General features: G+C 36.2%; 2 protein-coding genes across 2 annotated transcripts; both read left to right on the top strand.

The window, feature by feature from the left end:
- Window positions 1-689: 689 nt before the first annotated feature.
- LOC145631511 (receptor-like protein EIX2) lies at window positions 690-4,514 on the top strand. Its single transcript, XM_081683611.1, has one exon. The coding sequence runs from the start codon at window positions 992-994 to the stop codon at window positions 4,328-4,330; it is 3,339 nt and encodes a 1,112-aa protein (XP_081539737.1). The 5' UTR covers window positions 690-991; the 3' UTR covers window positions 4,331-4,514.
- Window positions 4,515-7,215: 2,701 nt separating this feature from the next.
- On the top strand, window positions 7,216-10,217 carry LOC145631510 (exocyst complex component EXO70A1-like). The gene has a single exon (XM_081683610.1). It carries the CDS (start codon window positions 7,742-7,744, stop codon window positions 9,755-9,757), a length of 2,016 nt encoding a protein of 671 aa, XP_081539736.1. The 5' UTR covers window positions 7,216-7,741; the 3' UTR covers window positions 9,758-10,217.
- The last annotated feature ends 7,874 nt before the right edge of the window (window positions 10,218-18,091 follow it).

The raw sequence follows: 18,091 nt of genomic DNA, 5'->3' as shown, positions 1-18,091 counted from the left end.
TACTCATATGAAAAAATAAGATCTCACACACACACATACACACACACATATATATACTCTTGTAAACTAATGTGTTTACATCGTATGGCTAGCCACATACAAGACTTGTCCTTTATAGAAGAGGAATTACATAATATGCAACTCCGCTTGTACTCTCAGACAATTTGTCCCTTGATTAATATATTTTGCTCAAAAGCATTTTCAAAAAAAAAAAAAACAAAAAAAAAACCGCTTAGCTAACTAAGCCATAGTTATTTGTAACATGGGTATTATTCATTATGAAAAGATTAATATAGGTAAAATAATATATATAGGATACACCTAAACACGTCATATGATATTAAACAAATACGTTATGTATAATGTATTTTAAAGGTGTGGACTTCCTTTCAAAATATTGACAGGACGTGCAAGAAGTGCTAGTTTGATCAACCTTTCCAATAAATGATATTAAGGTACTATTGGTAGCCCTTGAAATACGCTAATTAAAATCAGTAGTCGTCGTCGTGTAGTCGTGACTCGTGAAACACCCTAACGTATGCTACGGGGTAAAGTCCTTACACAACATTGTGTTTTTGCCTTTTTGGCAACTAGTTACTAGTACCAAGTGCATGGCCAGCATATATATGAATATGGCCCATAAACTTTATCATCGCAGGAAATTTAGCGAGTTTAATTTGCTATGCAAAACAAACAAATATAATGCCATGATCATGCTATCAATTACAAGTAGACATCATTCTATTCAAGCGTTGACGTTCAAGACTTGAAAAGTATGCCAATGCGACATGTGGATGAAATTTTCAAAATTAACAAACTATGCTAGTGTTTAGGTACATACGTCCAATTACTCTTTGCTTATAAATTGGGAATTATAATGAATTTTAGTTCTACAAACACAAATTAAAACACTAATTTCTTTTCTTGTTTTTCTCCACGATAAAATAATCTCCAAAAAAAAAAAAAACCATATTCCTTACCATCGAGATTGATGGGAAAATCATATTCTTGCTTACACTACTTATGTGTTGTGGTATGGTTAGTAGTTCACTTGTTGTGCCAATGCGGGCAGTTTGCAGCTGCTGCAGGAAACTCGAGCAGTATCTTGTGCAAACAGCACGAGCGACAAGCTTTGCTTAAGATTAAGCAGATCCTCATAGCCCATAATAGCTCTGTAAAAGTTGGTTCATGGGTTGGGGAAGACTGTTGTCAATGGCAAGGAGTGGGCTGTGATAATGTCACTGGCAACATTATTCTTCTCAAGCTCAACGGGCCTTTGGTTCGTCGTTGCAAACCTTTTGAGTTTGGTTTGTGCTACAGCGGAACCTTAAAAGAGTATGGTGAGGACAATATCTTTGGTTCGATAATCACAGTTTTGCTAGGATTGAAGCACTTAACCCACCTAGAAGGGCACGGCCTCTTGTTCAAAGAAGCAAACATCTCCTTTCCAAAAGTCATTGGAACCATGACTCAACTGAGATATCTCGATCTCTCTTCTGTTGGGTTGGTTGGGGAAATTCTTCCTCAAATTGGTAATCTTACCAACCTTCAAGTCCTTGATCTCTCTAATAATGATTTAGAAGGGAATGTTCCTCCACAAATTGGTAATCTTACCAACCTTAAAGTCCTTGATCTCTCTAGAAATAATGCCCCCCTGCGGATAAATAATATGAGGTGGGCATCTAGTCTTTCTAATTTGCAATTCCTTGAGCTATCCCAATTAGACTTGTCTCAATTAACAGTTGATGTATGGCGGATACTAAGCCAACTTCCTTCTTTGTCTCATCTTGATCTCTCAGATTGTAATCTTAAAAATAACCACTTATCTCATGTTTTCTCCAATGACTCAGCAATAATCCTCAACACCCCTCATTATCTTGATCTTAGCAGTAATGATCTCAAAAACCCACTTACAATTCTTGGAAACCTTAGCTCCCTTAGCTTTCTTGACCTCTCTAATAATCTTTTAGAAGGTTCAGTCCCTGGTTGGCTTAAGAACATGAGGAGTCTTCAAGTCCTTAATCTAGCCAGAAATGGATTTAGCCATGTTGAAAATGGAATTTGGGGAATTATGGGGAATCTATGCAACTTAATACATTTGGATTTATCTAACAATTACATCCATGGAGAGATTCTAGAGCCTCGAGCAAATATTTCCAGCTGCATTAGTTACAGTTTAGAGTCCCTTGATCTTAGTTTCAACAGTATTAGTGGCAATTTGCCGTCTTTTTTAGGACAATTAACTAACCTGAGACAACTAGATTTTTCGGAAAATAAATTAAGTGGAGAGATCCCAGATTGCCTAGGACAATTGACTAACCTGAAAGACTTAGATTTTTCAGATAATAAATTAAGTGGAGAGATCCCAGATTGCCTAGGACAATTGACTAACCTGAAAGACTTAGATTTTTCAGATAATAAATTAAGTGGAGAGATCCCAGATTGCCTAGGACAATTGACTGAAATTGAGCATCTAGATATTTCACAAAATTATATTCAAGGCAAAGTCTCACTCTCGCACTTAGGAAGCCTCTCCAAGCCGTCCTACTTGGATATGAGCTACAACAATTTGTCTCTCGACATTACTTCTAACTGGCTACCTCCCTTCCAACTTAATACCTTTAGGATGACTTCTTGTAAAATCAATCACTCTCCACAGTGGCTTCAAACACAAACTACGATTCAAGATTTAGATCTCTCTAATACTGGCATCTCGGGCGAGCCACATGAATGGTTTATCAACACAACTAGCCTCCTAAGCTTGAATCTTTCCAACAACTTTCTCACTGGACCTCTCCCAAAACAACTCTCTCTAAGTCGGTCGGAGGATTATGAAGAGTCGTTTATAGATCTTTCCTCAAACCAATTCTCAGGTCCCATCCTACTTAACTTCGGGAAAGATTATTGTAGAATTTCGAGTTTGCAATTGAACAACAATAGTCTTACAGGACATATTCCTTTATCTCTCGGGAATTGTACCGAATTGCAAATTCTAGATCTTAGCAGAAATAAACTCTCCGGAATAATACCACCTTGGACAAGTGATCAATTATTAAATTTGTATGTCCTTAGGCTTCAAGAAAATCAGCTTGGTGAAGTCAATTCTAAAGAGGATTCCACCATCTTAAAGAATCTGTGTAAGCTAACAAGCTTAAACATAATAGACCTTCAGAACAACCGCTTATCCGGCACAATTCCAAATTGTTGGGAATCTTCTACGCTGCAGGTTATAAATCTTTCATCCAACAATCTTTCTGGTGTCATCCCATGCTCTCTTGGAAATATTTCCAGCTTGGAATATTTGCATTTGAGTGATAACAAACTGGGCGGTCACATTCCTTCATGCTTGAGCAGCCTCACACAATTGAGACTTCTCAATCTCGGTGGAAATGAGTTAGCAGGGGCTATACCCAAATGGTTTGACACAAGTTTTTCGAGCTTGGAAGTACTCAGGCTGCCACGAAACAAGTTCAGAGGATCTGTTCTTAAGGAATTATGCAACCTTTCTCGACTTCATGTCATGGACCTTTCCAACAACCAGTTAACTGGAAATATTCCTTCCTGTTTTGGCAAACTTGTAGGTATGAATTTTCCAGTTAACACCACCTCAGACAATGACCTCCTTGTTTCTCCAGATTCAATGACGGATAACAAAATTAATGAGACCATCGCAGGCATTGCACGGGAATATAGTAGTGTCCTCAACTACTTGGTAACCATTGATCTTTCCAACAATGATCTTGTTGGAGTCATTCCTAAGGAGCTTACAAAGCTATTTGGTGTAATAGCCTTAAACTTGGCTAACAACAGTTTCACAGGCACGATCCCGGGGAATATTGGTGACATGAAGGCATTGGAGACACTTGATTTGTCAGGGAATAAACTCTTTGGAAGGATCCCAACAAGTTTGGGACATTTAAACTTCTTAAACCACCTTAACCTCTCTTTCAATAACCTCTCCGGTCCAATCCCAACCAGCACCCAGCTCCAAACTTTGAATGACCCCTCAATTTACGCGGGAAACCCATATCTTTGTGGAGATCCCTTACCCAAGTGCTTGTCCCATGATGAGAAGCCTAATCATTCTGACAATCAGGATGATGAGGAGAAGACTAACAAGCTGGAGATGATGTGGTTCTACTTGGATGTGATGTTAGGCTTTGCTACCGGATTTTGGGGTGTTGTTGGAACTTTGTTGCTGAATAAAAGGTGGAGACATGCTCTTTTTAGGCGTGTTGAGGATGCATCCAACTGGCTATACGTGGCTTTTGCACTCAAGGTGTCCAAGCTCAAGAAAATGATGATCAAGCGCGACAACTCGAATGAGTGAGATCTTAATAGTTGAGAATGTGGCATGTTCTTTGTGATGATGACCTATGTAAGTGTAAACCTTTCATGTATGAAATGGTAGATTATGTTAAGCTGTCTTCTTTCTTTGTGTGTGATATTGTGTTTACTGTCTTTGTACTTCCCATTAATGAAAAACAGTGAGGCATCTATCTTAATTGGTTAAATTCCTAAATCAATCGTTATCCTTTGCGACTCTCTACAAATGAATGAATGAATGAATAACATAGAAATATATTCTACATTGCAAAAGTGATATTGTAAAACCCTTCATCAACCTAAAAATCAACAAAACAAAGACCAAAAGATATTGAATCATTGACAATAGAAGACTAATATTATTAAACAAGGCCAATTTATTACAGTAAAGATTATACTACGTATTTTTTTTTTTTTTATTTTTTTTATTTTGCACATTATTATTGATTAAGCTTAAGTGACTTAGGGCCTGTTCCGATTGACTGAACTCAGCTGAACTGAACTGAACTTATTAATTAGTGATTTCTAACTACGGATTAGTGATCTTTGATTATTTATTACTATACATATGTGTATATACAAATGTACACATTAATAATAATAATAATAATAATAATAATAATAATAATAATAATAATAATAATAATAATAATATTATTATTATTATTAATTTTGATTATTATTATTATTATTATTATTATTATTTATTGATTTTTTTAGTATTATTATTATTATTATTGTTATTATAATTATTATTATTTATTGATGATTATTATTATTATTTATTGATTATTATTATTAGTATTATTATTTCAATTATTATTGTTATTATTATTATTATTATTATTATTTATTGATGATTATTATTATTATTATTTATTACTTATTGATTATTATTATTATTATTATTATTATTATTATTGTTGTTGTCGTCGTCGTCGTTGTAATAAGAGTTTAAAAGAATGAAATTTGGCTTTATATCATTAGCAATATCATTAGACGTAAATTAAGAGCTGAACTGAGCTGAACTGAACTGAGCTGAGCTGAACTGAATTGAATTGAATTGAATTGAATTGAATTTCAACGGAAGAGAACAGACCCTTAACTAGAAAACAAGGGATATTGATAATGGACTGGCTAATTAGGCAATTAGACCAATTTTTTTTTACCAAAGAAAAATTCAAGCGCAGCAAAAACACTAATTACTCCACAAAAATAGCTTAAACACAAATACACAAGTAATGGAAAACCAGAAAGCTATATAATCATGATAATATGAAAGAATTAATCAGTAAATCAGCAAAAAAAATTAAAATATACATAGCATAAACTAATTGCAATTGCAGCTGTAATGAGACTGCCCAGAGAGAGGAGAGAAGTTGTACCAATAGGAAGCATAACTATTTTTTTCTGTGCAAGTATGAGAAATTTAGAAATGGTAGTGTAGAAACTTTTTAGACGGATTCTTATAAAAAAAAATGAGACGGATGAGAATGATGACTATACTCTTTAGGAAAGAATGATGTCTAGACTTATCAATTTAGGTTAATGGGTCGATTTTGGGTCGTTTGATTTAAGTGTTTTAGTTTATTTGGGTCACCTAAAATATGATGAATGAATCAAATTGGGTCGATTGGGTAAGGTTGGGTTGGGTTCTTCCTAATAACTCGAGTTTGAAATTGGATCAAAGGATTGTTCTGATTTACTGAAATGAACTGAATTAATTGGAGCTGAATTGAAATGAATTGTTTATGAGAGAAGAAAATTAGGAAATGAAGTGAACTGATTGAAGCTGAACTGAATTGAACTGAAATTAAATTAAATTAAATTAAGCTCAACAGGCCCCAAGTCGAATTATCGAGTTGGGTTAAGAATTGACATGTTTAAATTGACTATATCTTGTATTCTTGTTCCTTGCATGCATAAATGAAGTATAACTAAACATTAATAATGAAGTATACCTTGTTCTTCACATATAAAATAAAGTATAAAATAAATTATATATTTTTTTTCTTATAGAGCTACTCCATGTAAAAATGAAGAATAAAAAGTAAATTCATACAAAGTATATAAAGGAAATATTTCCTCCATTCCTATCTATTTACCTCATAACAAGTATTCTCTCCGTTTTTAAATACTTGCTCAACTTTTTTTTTTTCCGGCCGTTTTTAAATACTTGCTCCATTTTCTTATTTGGAAAGCTTTTACAATATTGAACTAATTTTCTCACTTAGTGGACTCACCACATATTTTCTCTCCTCCAATCCTCTCCACTACTTTTAGAGCAAGTATTTAAAAACAGGGGGAGTATTTGTGATGGGATGTTGTAGATTCATTATATATATATATATATATATATATATATATATATATATATATATATGATGAAATTTGTATAGTTTTTTTTGTGTATGGAAATAAAGATACAGAATATATATATTTTAAGATGCACATTGAACACTTTGAATAGTTTGAAAAGGCAAATTGGGACAAACCTATCATGTATAATGTATGTCATTTTTTTATTTTATTTTTTTGGCTCAATTTGTATTTTGCATACTTTCCAATGAAATATTTCTTTACATTTTTCACAAAAAAAATGTAAAAATTAAATATAAATTAAAAATCAAGACAAATCTAATAAGATTTCAAGTAACATAATTGGATATGAGAAGAGAAACTTCAAATTTACGACAACGATAATGCAATGTGTATGCATACCCAAAACTACCCCATCTTAATTTTCAAAATCTCCAATTTTTAACCTCGATAAGTTCCCAAATGAGAAACTAGCTTTATAGCTTTACAAGATGCAAGTAGTGATAATCAGCCAAAAGTTGCAGCCACCCACATTTTAAGGTTCATATGCATTTAATTTAAGACACACAATAGAAAAATCAACGGTAAGTTGGAGCTAACTCATACCTAAATATTTTCAACAACAATTCAACAAAATTAAATAAAAATCCAAACTTTAAAATTCCCATTTTCACACTCTCTCTTTCTCTCTCAAAACTCAAAAGAGTTAGTCCAAAAGATATCACCAGCTTTTGCCCAGATTCTCTTAACAAGACCTTTGCTTTTTGCTGTTTTTCTCTCTCATCGCCGCCGTCCATTCCACCTCCGCTGTCTCCGCCACCGTTGATTTGGTACTCCGTTTACTTTCTCTCTCTAGAATCTTTCTATTTTCGATGTTTTCGAGTTGTTTGTTGTACTGATTCTTAGCAACTGTAAAACCCATTAATTTTATGTAGAGTGTTGATTGTTTGAGCTGAATCTCAATAAATTTCAGTTTGATTCTTGATTTTTTTGAGTTGGGGTTGAAATTTTTGAAAAAAGTAAAGAAATTAGAAGAACCCCATTTTTGAATTTGATAGTTTCTGATGCAAGTAGGTTGCTCAATTGTGAATAATCTATGGGTAGTAATAGCAGTGAAAGATTGTTGGCAGCTAGGAAATCACTAAACCTAAGCTTAGAAAAGTCGAAATCTTTAGGGTTAGCTCTAGAGAAAGCTGGGCCTAGATTGGAGGAAATTAATCAGAGGTTGCCTTCTCTTGAGGCTGCTGTTAGACCTATTAGGGCAAATGAGGAAGCCCTTGTTGCTGTTGTTGGCCACATTGACCGGGCTGTCGGTCCTGCTGCCGCGGTTTTGAAGGTGTTTGATGCTGTACATGGACTTGAGAAGTCGTTGTTGTCGGACCCCAGGAGTGATCTCCCGGGGTACCTAGCGGTACTTAAGAGACTTGAGGAGGCGTTGCGGTTTTTAGGGGATAATTGTGGGTTGGCCATTCAATGGTTAGAGGATATAGTGGAGTATTTGGAGGATAATGTGCTTGCTGATGAGCGGTATCTATCAGAATTGAAGAAATCGTTGAAGGGTCTTAGAGAAATTCAGAATGATGGGGAGAAGACATTTCTTGATGGTGGACTACTTGAGGCAGCCTTAGATAAGTTGGAGGAAGAGTTTCGAAATCTAATTACAGAAAATAGTGTTCCGCTTCCTATGTCTTCTGTTGAGGATCAAGCTTGTATTGCCCCGTCACCTCTTCCTGTAGCAGTGATTCAGAAGCTCCAAGCTATTCTTGGAAGGTTGATTGCTAATAACAGGCTTGATAAATGCATATCAATCTATGTTGAGGTCCGAAGTGCAAATGTACGGGCGAGTTTGCGGGCTCTTAACTTGGATTATCTTGAGATCTCAATAGCTGAATTCAATGATGTACAGAGCATTGAGGGGTACATAGCTAAGTGGGGGAAGCATTTGGAGTTTGCTGTGAAGCATTTGTTTGAAGCGGAGTACAAGCTATGCATTGATGTATTTGAGAGGATAGGATTGGATGTATGGATGGGTTGCTTTGCTAAAATTGCAGCTCAGGCTGGAATCCTGGCATTTCTTCAATTTGGGAAGACTGTGACTGAGAGCAAGAAGGACCCCATCAAGCTGCTAAAGCTGTTGGACATTTTTGCATCTTTGAATAAACTAAGGCTGGATTTCAACCGGCTGTTCGGCGGAGCAGCTTGTGCTGAAATCCAAAATTTGACTAGGGATCTTATCAGGAGGGTCATTGAGGGCGCATGCGAGATATTCTGGGAACTTCTGGTTCAAGTTGAATTGCAGAGGCAAACGCCACCCCCTGTTGATGGGAGTGTTCCAAGGCTGGTGAGTTTTGTTACTGACTACTGTAATAGATTGCTTGGGGATGATTATAAACCACTTTTAACACAGGTTTTAGTCATCCAACGGAGTTGGAAAAATGAAAAATTTCAAGAGAAGCTCCTTATTAATGCCATCCTTGATATACTAAAAGCCATTGAGCTAAACTTGGATGCATGCTCCAAGATGTATGAGGATCCCATCCTTTCATATCTTTTCTTGATGAATAACCACTGGCATTTGTATAAGCAATTAAAGGGAACAAAGCTGGGGGGTTTGCTGGGAGAGACCTGGTTGAAAGATCACGAACAGTGTAAGGAATACTACGCTGCTAATTATTTGAGAGAAACGTGGATGACTCTTCCTGCTTTGTTAAGCAGGGAAGGTCTGATCCTATTCTCTGGTGGTCGTGCTACTGCTCGTGACCTTGTTAAACGACGCCTAAAGAAATTCAATGAGACTTTTGATGAAATGTATAAGAAGCAGTCAAGCTGGGTTGTGTCAGACAAGGAGTTGAGAGAGAAAACATGGCAGCTTATTGTACAGGCAATAGTGCCTGTATACCGTAGCTACATGCAGAACTATGGTCCTCTGGTAGAACAAGATTCTAGTTCTAGTAAGTATGCAAAGTATACAGCTCAGTCTCTGGAAAAAATGATTATGGCCCTATTTCTTCCTAAACCAAGCAGATATAGCAGCTTTAAAGGAAGGCAATATAGTGGAAAATTCAACAATGCCCCAACCGATCAACAACAACCATCTCCTACTGCTTCATAGTGATCTGAGTGCTTTGTATTTGTGTCAGCAAGTCGTTCCTCAAGTGTCCAATCAAGTATGCAAAGGCTGATCTTTGTATATAATTTATATCCTTGGAGGTCTTAATTTGCAGTCTGATATGGCCTTGAATTACTGCTAGACTTCAGTGGTTACTGAGAGTTGTGGCCAGATTTTGGCACACACTTGAGGGCTTTGAGGCTAACAGAGGTGAGGCCAGTCAAGTAAAATTCTACCTCCACCTTCATCAGAGGTAGTATAATGTATAATTTTTGTCAAAGGTATTTAATGTTCCAACCGTAGCTAAATTATCATCTAGAGGAAGTGTCGATTCCAGGACCATGATGTACTCCCCTTCCCCCCAGATAAAATCATTAAGTGTATTAGACAAGTGCGTTGATAGAAAACTAATAATAGAACATTCATTCTGTAATTTGTTGTTAGATTTTTCATTTTTGTATGCTTTCTGATTGTGTTGTTTTGGATCTTTTTGTAGAAATATGGAGTTAGTCCATAAGTTTTGCTGATATCCAAAACCACTTGTAGAAATATGTAGTTGTTTGGATCTCTTGGTAGAATTATGTAGTTAGTCCATAAGTTTTGCTGATATCCAAAACCACTTGTCTCTGGGTCTTGCTTTGTGCTTTTTTCTGAAAACAAGTTAAACAACGTTAGTCTAGGTTAAGAACAATAACTTAGAATAAGGACTTGCTGGGTTTGAAGAACAGATCCTTAGACTGTGTATGCAATGTTACTAGATTTAAATGTTATTGATTGATCTTTAAATTGATCAGAGAATAACTAGAATGGTTCTGATGTTGGATTCCCATCATCCCATGTGATTAAGCAACTATGTCTTAATACAGGGAAAATGGATCAAGTTTGATGACTCGGTATATTATCAATCATTCAATTGTGTAAAGCACCTTTTCTTTTTGCAACGGTTCTAGATGAATTAACTAGACCATTTCAAGATGAGGTTCCATGGTGTATGTTGTTCGCGGATGATATCGTTTTGGTGGATGAGACTAAGGACGGGGTTAATGTTAAGTTGGAGCAATGGAGGCAAAGGTTGGAATCTAGAGGGTTTAAGCTAAGTCGGAGTAAGACTGAATATTTGGTATGTCGTTTTGGCAATCAGAGGGGGACAAGCAATGAAGTGGTGAGTTTGGATGGAAAGGATTTGACCATGAGTGAATGTTTTAAGTATCTTGGGTCGATCATCCAGAAGAATGGTGACATTGATCAAGACGTAACCCACAGAATTAAGTCAGGGTGGCTTAAATGGAGAGCGGCCACGGGAGTGTTATGCGACCGCAGCATTCCCCTACAGTTGAAGGGAAAATTCTACAGGACTGCCATAAGACCAGTGTTGCTCTATGGTACAGAATGTTGGGCTTCTAAGAAAGAGCATATTAAAAAGATGGAGGTTACGGAAATGCGCATGTTAAGGTGGATGTGTGGAAACACTTTAAGAGATAGAATCAGAAATGAGGTTATTCGCAAGAAAGTAGGTGTGGCAGACATTGCAGATAAATTAAGGGAAAATCGTCTGCGTTGGTTTGGACATGTAAGACGGAGACCCGTGGGTGCACCGGTGCGAAGAGTGGAAGAGTGGGATCATGGAGGGATTAAACGAGGAAGAGGGAGACCAAAAATGACTTGGTTGGAAGGAGTGAGGAAGGATATGAAGTGCATGGATTTACGTGAGGATGAAGTTTTGGATCGTAAGGGATGGAGGAGAAAGATTTATGTTGATGATTACACGGAATAATCATATTTGGTTCATGTTAGCCGACCCCACTTTTGGGATTAAGGCTTTGATTGATTGATTGATTGATTCAATTGTGTAAAGCACCTACTTCATATTAAGCAGCCATAACTAAAGTTGGTTCTCCATCTCAAGTGTCTTACCATTTGTAATGAAATTATGTTTAGCAATGCAAAATGAGAAAAAACATGTGCAAGGACTCCTACATAATTTCAGTGCAGGAAGGTAATGCAGTATCCCGGACACGGACACCTTTAGTGTCAACACTAAGATGTTAACTCATTGAAGCTCGTATAATATCTAGTCTGGTGAGGCCGAAACCTCCAAAATTTCTCAAAAAACGTGGATAATAGCCTTTTATTTTGGAATTTTTTTGACTTTTTTCACCCGGAAATAAAAATTGCCGAAATGTTTACCATGGTTCCTAATACCCTCTAGGAGTCCAATTGGCAGGGTGGTTCCATCCAATTTGCCTTTAAACGACCAATTTACTGGTTTACAACTTGCACCGATTTCATTAACTCAAACTTACCATGAACATTTATGACAATATATAATGATTATATATGGATCCAAACGGCATTATATGACCCCAAGATGTATCTCCTAAAATCTCAATGCTTTTCGACACCGGGGTTCCGAAACATTTGAAATTTCTCAAAAAGCGTGGATATTAGCCTTCAATTTTGGAATTTTTTGACTTTTTTTTCGCCCGGGTATAAAAATTGCCGAAATGTTTACCATGGTCTCAAATATCCTCCGGGAGTCCAATAGGGTGGGTGGAACCATCCAATTTGCCTTTAAACGACAAATTTACCAGTTTACAACTTACACCGATTTCATTAATTCAAGCCTACCACAAACATTTATGACAACAAATAATGATCATATATGGTTCCAAACGACATTATATGACCCTGAGATGTATTCCCTTGAATTTCAAGACTTTTCGACATCGGGCCCCGAAGACTCCAAAAATTCTCAAATAACGTGGATATAGCCTTCAATTTTGGAATTTTTTGACTTTTAATTTCACCCTCAAATAAAAATTATCGAAATGTTTTTTAGGTCCCTAATACCCTCCGGGAGTCCTATTGGGTTGGTAGAACCATCAAATTTGCCTTTAAATGGCCAATTTAATTATCGGTTTACAACATGCACGGATTTCATTAACTCAAGCCTACTACGAACATTAATGACAACATATAATGAACATATATGGTTCCAAACGGAGTTATATGACCCCGAGATGTATCCCCTAAAATATTAATACTTTTCTACACCAGGCCCCGAAACCTCCCAAATTTCTTAAAAACCGTGGATATTGGCCTTCAATATTTGAATTTTTTTACTTTTTTTCGCCCGGAATTAAAAATTGCCGAAATGTTTACCATGTTCCCTAATACCCTCCGGCAGTTCAATTGGGTGGGTGGAGTCATCCTATTTTCTTTTAAACGACCAATTTACCGGTTTACAACTTGCACCAATTAAATTAACTAAAGCCTACTACGAACATTTATGACAACATATAATGATCATGTATAGTTACAAGCTACATTATATGACTCCGAGATGTATCCACTTAAATCTCAATACTTTTCGACACTGCGCCTTGAAACCTCCCAAATTTCTTAAAAAGCGTGAATTTCAATTTTGGAATTTTTTCACTTTTTTCGCACGAAAAAAAAATTGCCTAAATGTTTACCATGGTTCCTAATACCGTCCGGGAGTCCAATTGGGTTGGTGGAACCAACACATTTTCCTTTAATCGGCCAATTTACCGATTTACAAATTGCACTGATTTCATTAACTCAAGCCTACCACGAACATTTATGACAACATATAATGATCATTTATGGTTCCTACCGGAATTTTATGACCCCGAGATGTATCCCCTAAAATCTCTTTTCATTTTGACACCAGCCCCGAAACCTTCGAAATTTCTCAAAAAACATGGATAGTAGCCTTCAATTTTTGAATTTTTTTTTTTACTTTTTTTTCATCCGGAAATAAAAATCTCCGAAATGTTTACCATGGTCCCTAATACCCCTTGGGAGATCAATTGAGTGGGTGGAACCATCCTATTTGTCTTTAAACGGCCAATTTATCGGTTTAAAACTTGCACCAATTTAATTAACTCAAGCCTACAACAAACATTTATGACAACATATATATAAAAAAAAATATATGGTTCCAAACGGCATTACTTGACCCCGAGATGTATCCCCTAAAATCTCAAAACTTTTGGACACCGAGTCTCAAAACATCTCAAATTTCTCAAAAATCGTAGATTTTAATTTTGGAATTTTTTTGCTTTTTTTCGCTCGCAAATAAAAATTGCCGAAATGTTTACCATTGTCTCTAATACCCGTCAGGAGTCCAAATGGGTGGGTGAACCATCCAATTTGGCTTTAAATAACCAATTTACCGGTTTACAACTTGCACTAATTTCATTAACTCAAGCCTACCACGTACATTTATAACAAAAAATAATGATCATATATGGTTCCAAACGGCATTATATGACCCCGAGATATATCCCCTAGAATTTCAAGACTTTTCGACACCAAGCCCCAAAACCTCCAAAATTTCTCAAAAAGTGTGGATATTAGCCTTCAATTTTGGAATTTTTTGACTTTTTTTTTGCCGAATATAAAAATTGCCGAAATGGTTACCATGGTCCCTTATAACCTCTGGGAGTTCAATTGGTTGGTTGGAACCATCCAATTTGGTTTTAAACGGTCAATTTACCGATTTACAACTTGCAACGATTTCATTAATTCAAGCCTACCACAAACATTTATGACAACATATAATGACCATATATGGTTCCAAACGGCATTATATGATTCCGAGATGTATCTACTAAAATCTCAAGCCTTTTCGACACCGGGCCCCGAAACCTCCAAAATTTCTCAAACAACGTATCAGCCTTCAATTTTGGAATTTTTATACTTTTTCCGTTCGGAAAAAAAATTAGCTGAAATGTTTACCATGGTCCTTAATACCCTCTGGGAGTCTAATTGGGTGGGTGCAACCATCCAATTTGTCTTTAAATGACCAATTTACAACTTGCATCGATTTCATTAATTCAATCCTATCACGAACATTTATGACAACATATTATTATAATATATAAGGTTTAAAACGGCGTTAAATGACCCCGAGATGTAGCTCCTAAAATCTCAAGCCTTTTCGACACCTAGCCCCAAAACCTCAAAAAATTCTCAAAAAGCGTGTATATTAGCCTTCAATTTTGGAATTATTTGAATTTTTTTTGTCCGAAAATAAAAATTACCAAAATGTTTACCATGGTCCCTAATACCCTCCAAGAGTCCAATTGGGTGGGTGGAACCATCCAATTTGCCTTAAAACGACCAATTTACTAGTCTACAACTTGCACCGATTTCATTAACTCAAGCCTATCACGAACATTTATGACAACCTATAATGATCATTTATGGTTTAAAACAGTATCATATGACCCCTATATGTATCCCCTAAAATCTCAAAGTTTTTCGACACCGGGCCCCAAAACCTAAAAAATTTCTCAAAAAGCGTGGATATTAGCCTTCAATTTTGAAAATTTTTAACTTTTTTTCGCCCGCAAATTAAAATTGCCGAAATTAAATGTTTACCATAGGCTCTAATACCCTCCCGTAGTCCAATTTTTAATTTGACTCAAAACGGCCAATTTGCCGGTTTACAACTTGCACCGATTTCATTAACTCAAGCCTACCATGAACATTTATGACAACATATAATGATCATAAATGGTTCCAAATGAAATTATATGACCCCGAGATATATTCCCTAAAATTTCAAGTCTTTTCGACACCAAGTGCCGGAACCTCCAAAATTTCTCTAAAAGCGTGGATATTAGCCTTCAATTTTTGAATTTTTTGACTTTTTTTCGCCGGTAAATAAAAATTGTCGAAGTGTTTATCATGGTCCCTAATACCTTATGGGAGTCCAATTGTGTGGGTGGAACAATCCAATTTGCCTTTAAACGACCTATTTACCGGTTTACAACTTGCACCGATTTCATTAACTGAATTCTACTACGAACATTTATGACAACAAATAATGATCATATATGGTTCCACGCAGCATTATATGACCCCGAGATGTATCCCCTAAAGTTTTAAGACTTTTCGACACCGGGTCACGAAACCTCCAAAATTTCTCAAAAAACATGGATTGTCTTCAATTTTGGAATTTTTTGAATTTTTTTTTCGCCCGAAAATAAAATTGCCGAAATGTTTTTCATGGTACCTAATACCATCTGGGAGTCCAATTGGGTTGGTGGAACCATCTAATTTGCCTTTAAAGGGCCAATATAATTACCGGTTTACAACTAGCACAGATTTCATTAAGTCAAGCCTACTACGAACATTTATAACAACATATAATGGTCATACATGGTTCCAAACGACATTATATGACCCCAAAATGTATCCCATAAAATATTAATACTTTTCTACAACGGGCCCCGAAACCTCCAAAATTTCTCAAAAAGCGTGGATATTAGCCTTCAATTTTGAAACTTTTTTATTTTTTTTCGCCCGAAATTAAAAATTGCTGAAATGTTTACCATGGTCCCTAATACCTTCCGGAAGTCCAATTGGGTGGGTAGAACTATCAAATTTGCCTTTAAACGACCAAATTATTAGTTTGCAAACTTGCACCGATTTCATTAATTCAAGCCTACCACGAACATTTATGACAACAAATAATGATCATATATGGTTCCAAACGGCATTATATGACCCCGAGATATATCCCATATAGAATTTCAAGTCTTTTCGACACCGGGCCCCGAACCTCCAAAATTTCTCAAAAAACGTGGATATTAGTCTTCAATTTTTGAATTTTTTTTATTATTTTTCGCCCGTAAATAAAATTTTTCAAAATGTTTATCATGGTCCCTAATACCTTCCGGGAGTCCAATTGTGTGGGTAGAACTATTCATTGTGCCTTTAAACGACCTATTTATCAGTTTACAACTTGCACCGATTTACCGGTTTACATCGGCCAATTTAATTAACTTGTACCGAACCCGACTTGAACCGAAATTGACCCAAACCCGTTTTAACCCTCCAAAACCCGAATTTAACCCGATTTGTTACTAACCTGACCCTGAATTCAACCCGACCCGTTCCTAACCTGACCCGAATTTAACCCAATCTGTTACAAACCCGACCCGAAATCAACCTGACTTGTTATTAACCTGACCCAAATTCAACCCGACCCGAATTTTACCATATTACTTACCCAACTAAAAAATTCAACTCGATCTGTTACTAACCCGACTCGAAATTAACACGACTTGTTATTGACTCAACCTAAATTCAACCCAAATTGTTCCTGACCCGATTTTAAATCACCTTAAATGCAATTTAGACCACCTTATTATTGTTGATTAAAGCATTTTGTCTAGGGAGACCAAGCCGGTCCAGACAGCAAAAGAAAGGAGCATCATCCTCAAATTTAAGAGTTAAATATAGTATATATTTGTTGTATTGTCAAATGAGATAGTTATCTACCTAAATTATAAATTATAGTTCCCTAGTATATTGCCATATATATTATAGGCAAAGGAAATAATTAGCTTGATAAAAATGATAATTATCTATTTATTGTTAGTTGAACCCGAATATGACCTGACTTGAAAATGATCCGACCTGATTGTAACCTGCAAATTATTGACTTGAACATAACCCGACTTGAACCTGAGAATGACCCGACTTGGAAATGACCCAACCTGATTATAAATCGCAAATTATTGACTTAAACCGAACCTGACTTGAACTCGAGAATGACCCGACTTGAAAATGACCCGACCTAATTATAATCCGCAAATTATTGACTTGAACCGAACTCGACTCAAACCCGAGAATGACCCGACCTGATTCTAACCCGCAAATTATTGACTTGAACCGAACCCGACTCGAACCCGTTTTAACCTGTGAAAGCCCAAATTAAACCCGACCTATTGTTCACCGGACCTAAACCTGACCCAAAACCGATAAGAAGTATGACCCGACGTGACCCGACTCAAGCATGACCCAACCCAAACCCGACCCGCATAGGTTATGGAATTAATCTGAGTTGACCCGACCCGCTCTTACCCTACCCGTATCCGACCCGTTTACCCGAATTGACAGCTCTACGGGTGACCATCAAAATCCTCCGCCATCTTCCTTATCTGAATGAATCATCCATTATTGTAGAATTCAGAAATAAGGATGCTGTATAATCTTTTAGTTCCTTTATTTTATTTTATTTTATTTTTATTTATTTAACTTTTTTTTTTTTTTGACAAAGAGATCTATTAATTAAAAAAACAAGATTACAACCTAAGCTAAGTAAAAGAAAATAAAACACCACACATACACTAAACTCTAACTCATACAAACTAAACTGAAACAAAACAAACACTGGTAAAATGTGGCTTTTGCACCTGATGGAGGCCTGATTGTTGGACAAAATCCACGAAAGGCAGTGGTAAACAAACGACACTTGTGGTATGCCTTGACATTGACCCATAATACCTGCTGGCTGCA

The sequence above is a fragment of the Chenopodium album genome, chromosome 5, assembly GCF_948465745.1.
Source record: "Chenopodium album chromosome 5, dcCheAlbu1.1, whole genome shotgun sequence".
Classification (NCBI taxonomy): domain Eukaryota; kingdom Viridiplantae; phylum Streptophyta; class Magnoliopsida; order Caryophyllales; family Amaranthaceae; genus Chenopodium; species Chenopodium album.
Note: the sequence above shows the minus strand (reverse complement) of the source record. Positions and strands in the feature narration are given on the sequence as shown.

Excerpts from the sequence above, each read along its gene's own strand:
- LOC145631511 (XM_081683611.1), top strand. The coding sequence starts at position 992 with ATGGGAAAATCATATTCTTGCTTACACTACTTATGTGTTGTGGTATGG.
- LOC145631510 (XM_081683610.1), top strand. The coding sequence starts at position 7,742 with ATGGGTAGTAATAGCAGTGAAAGATTGTTGGCAGCTAGGAAATCACTA.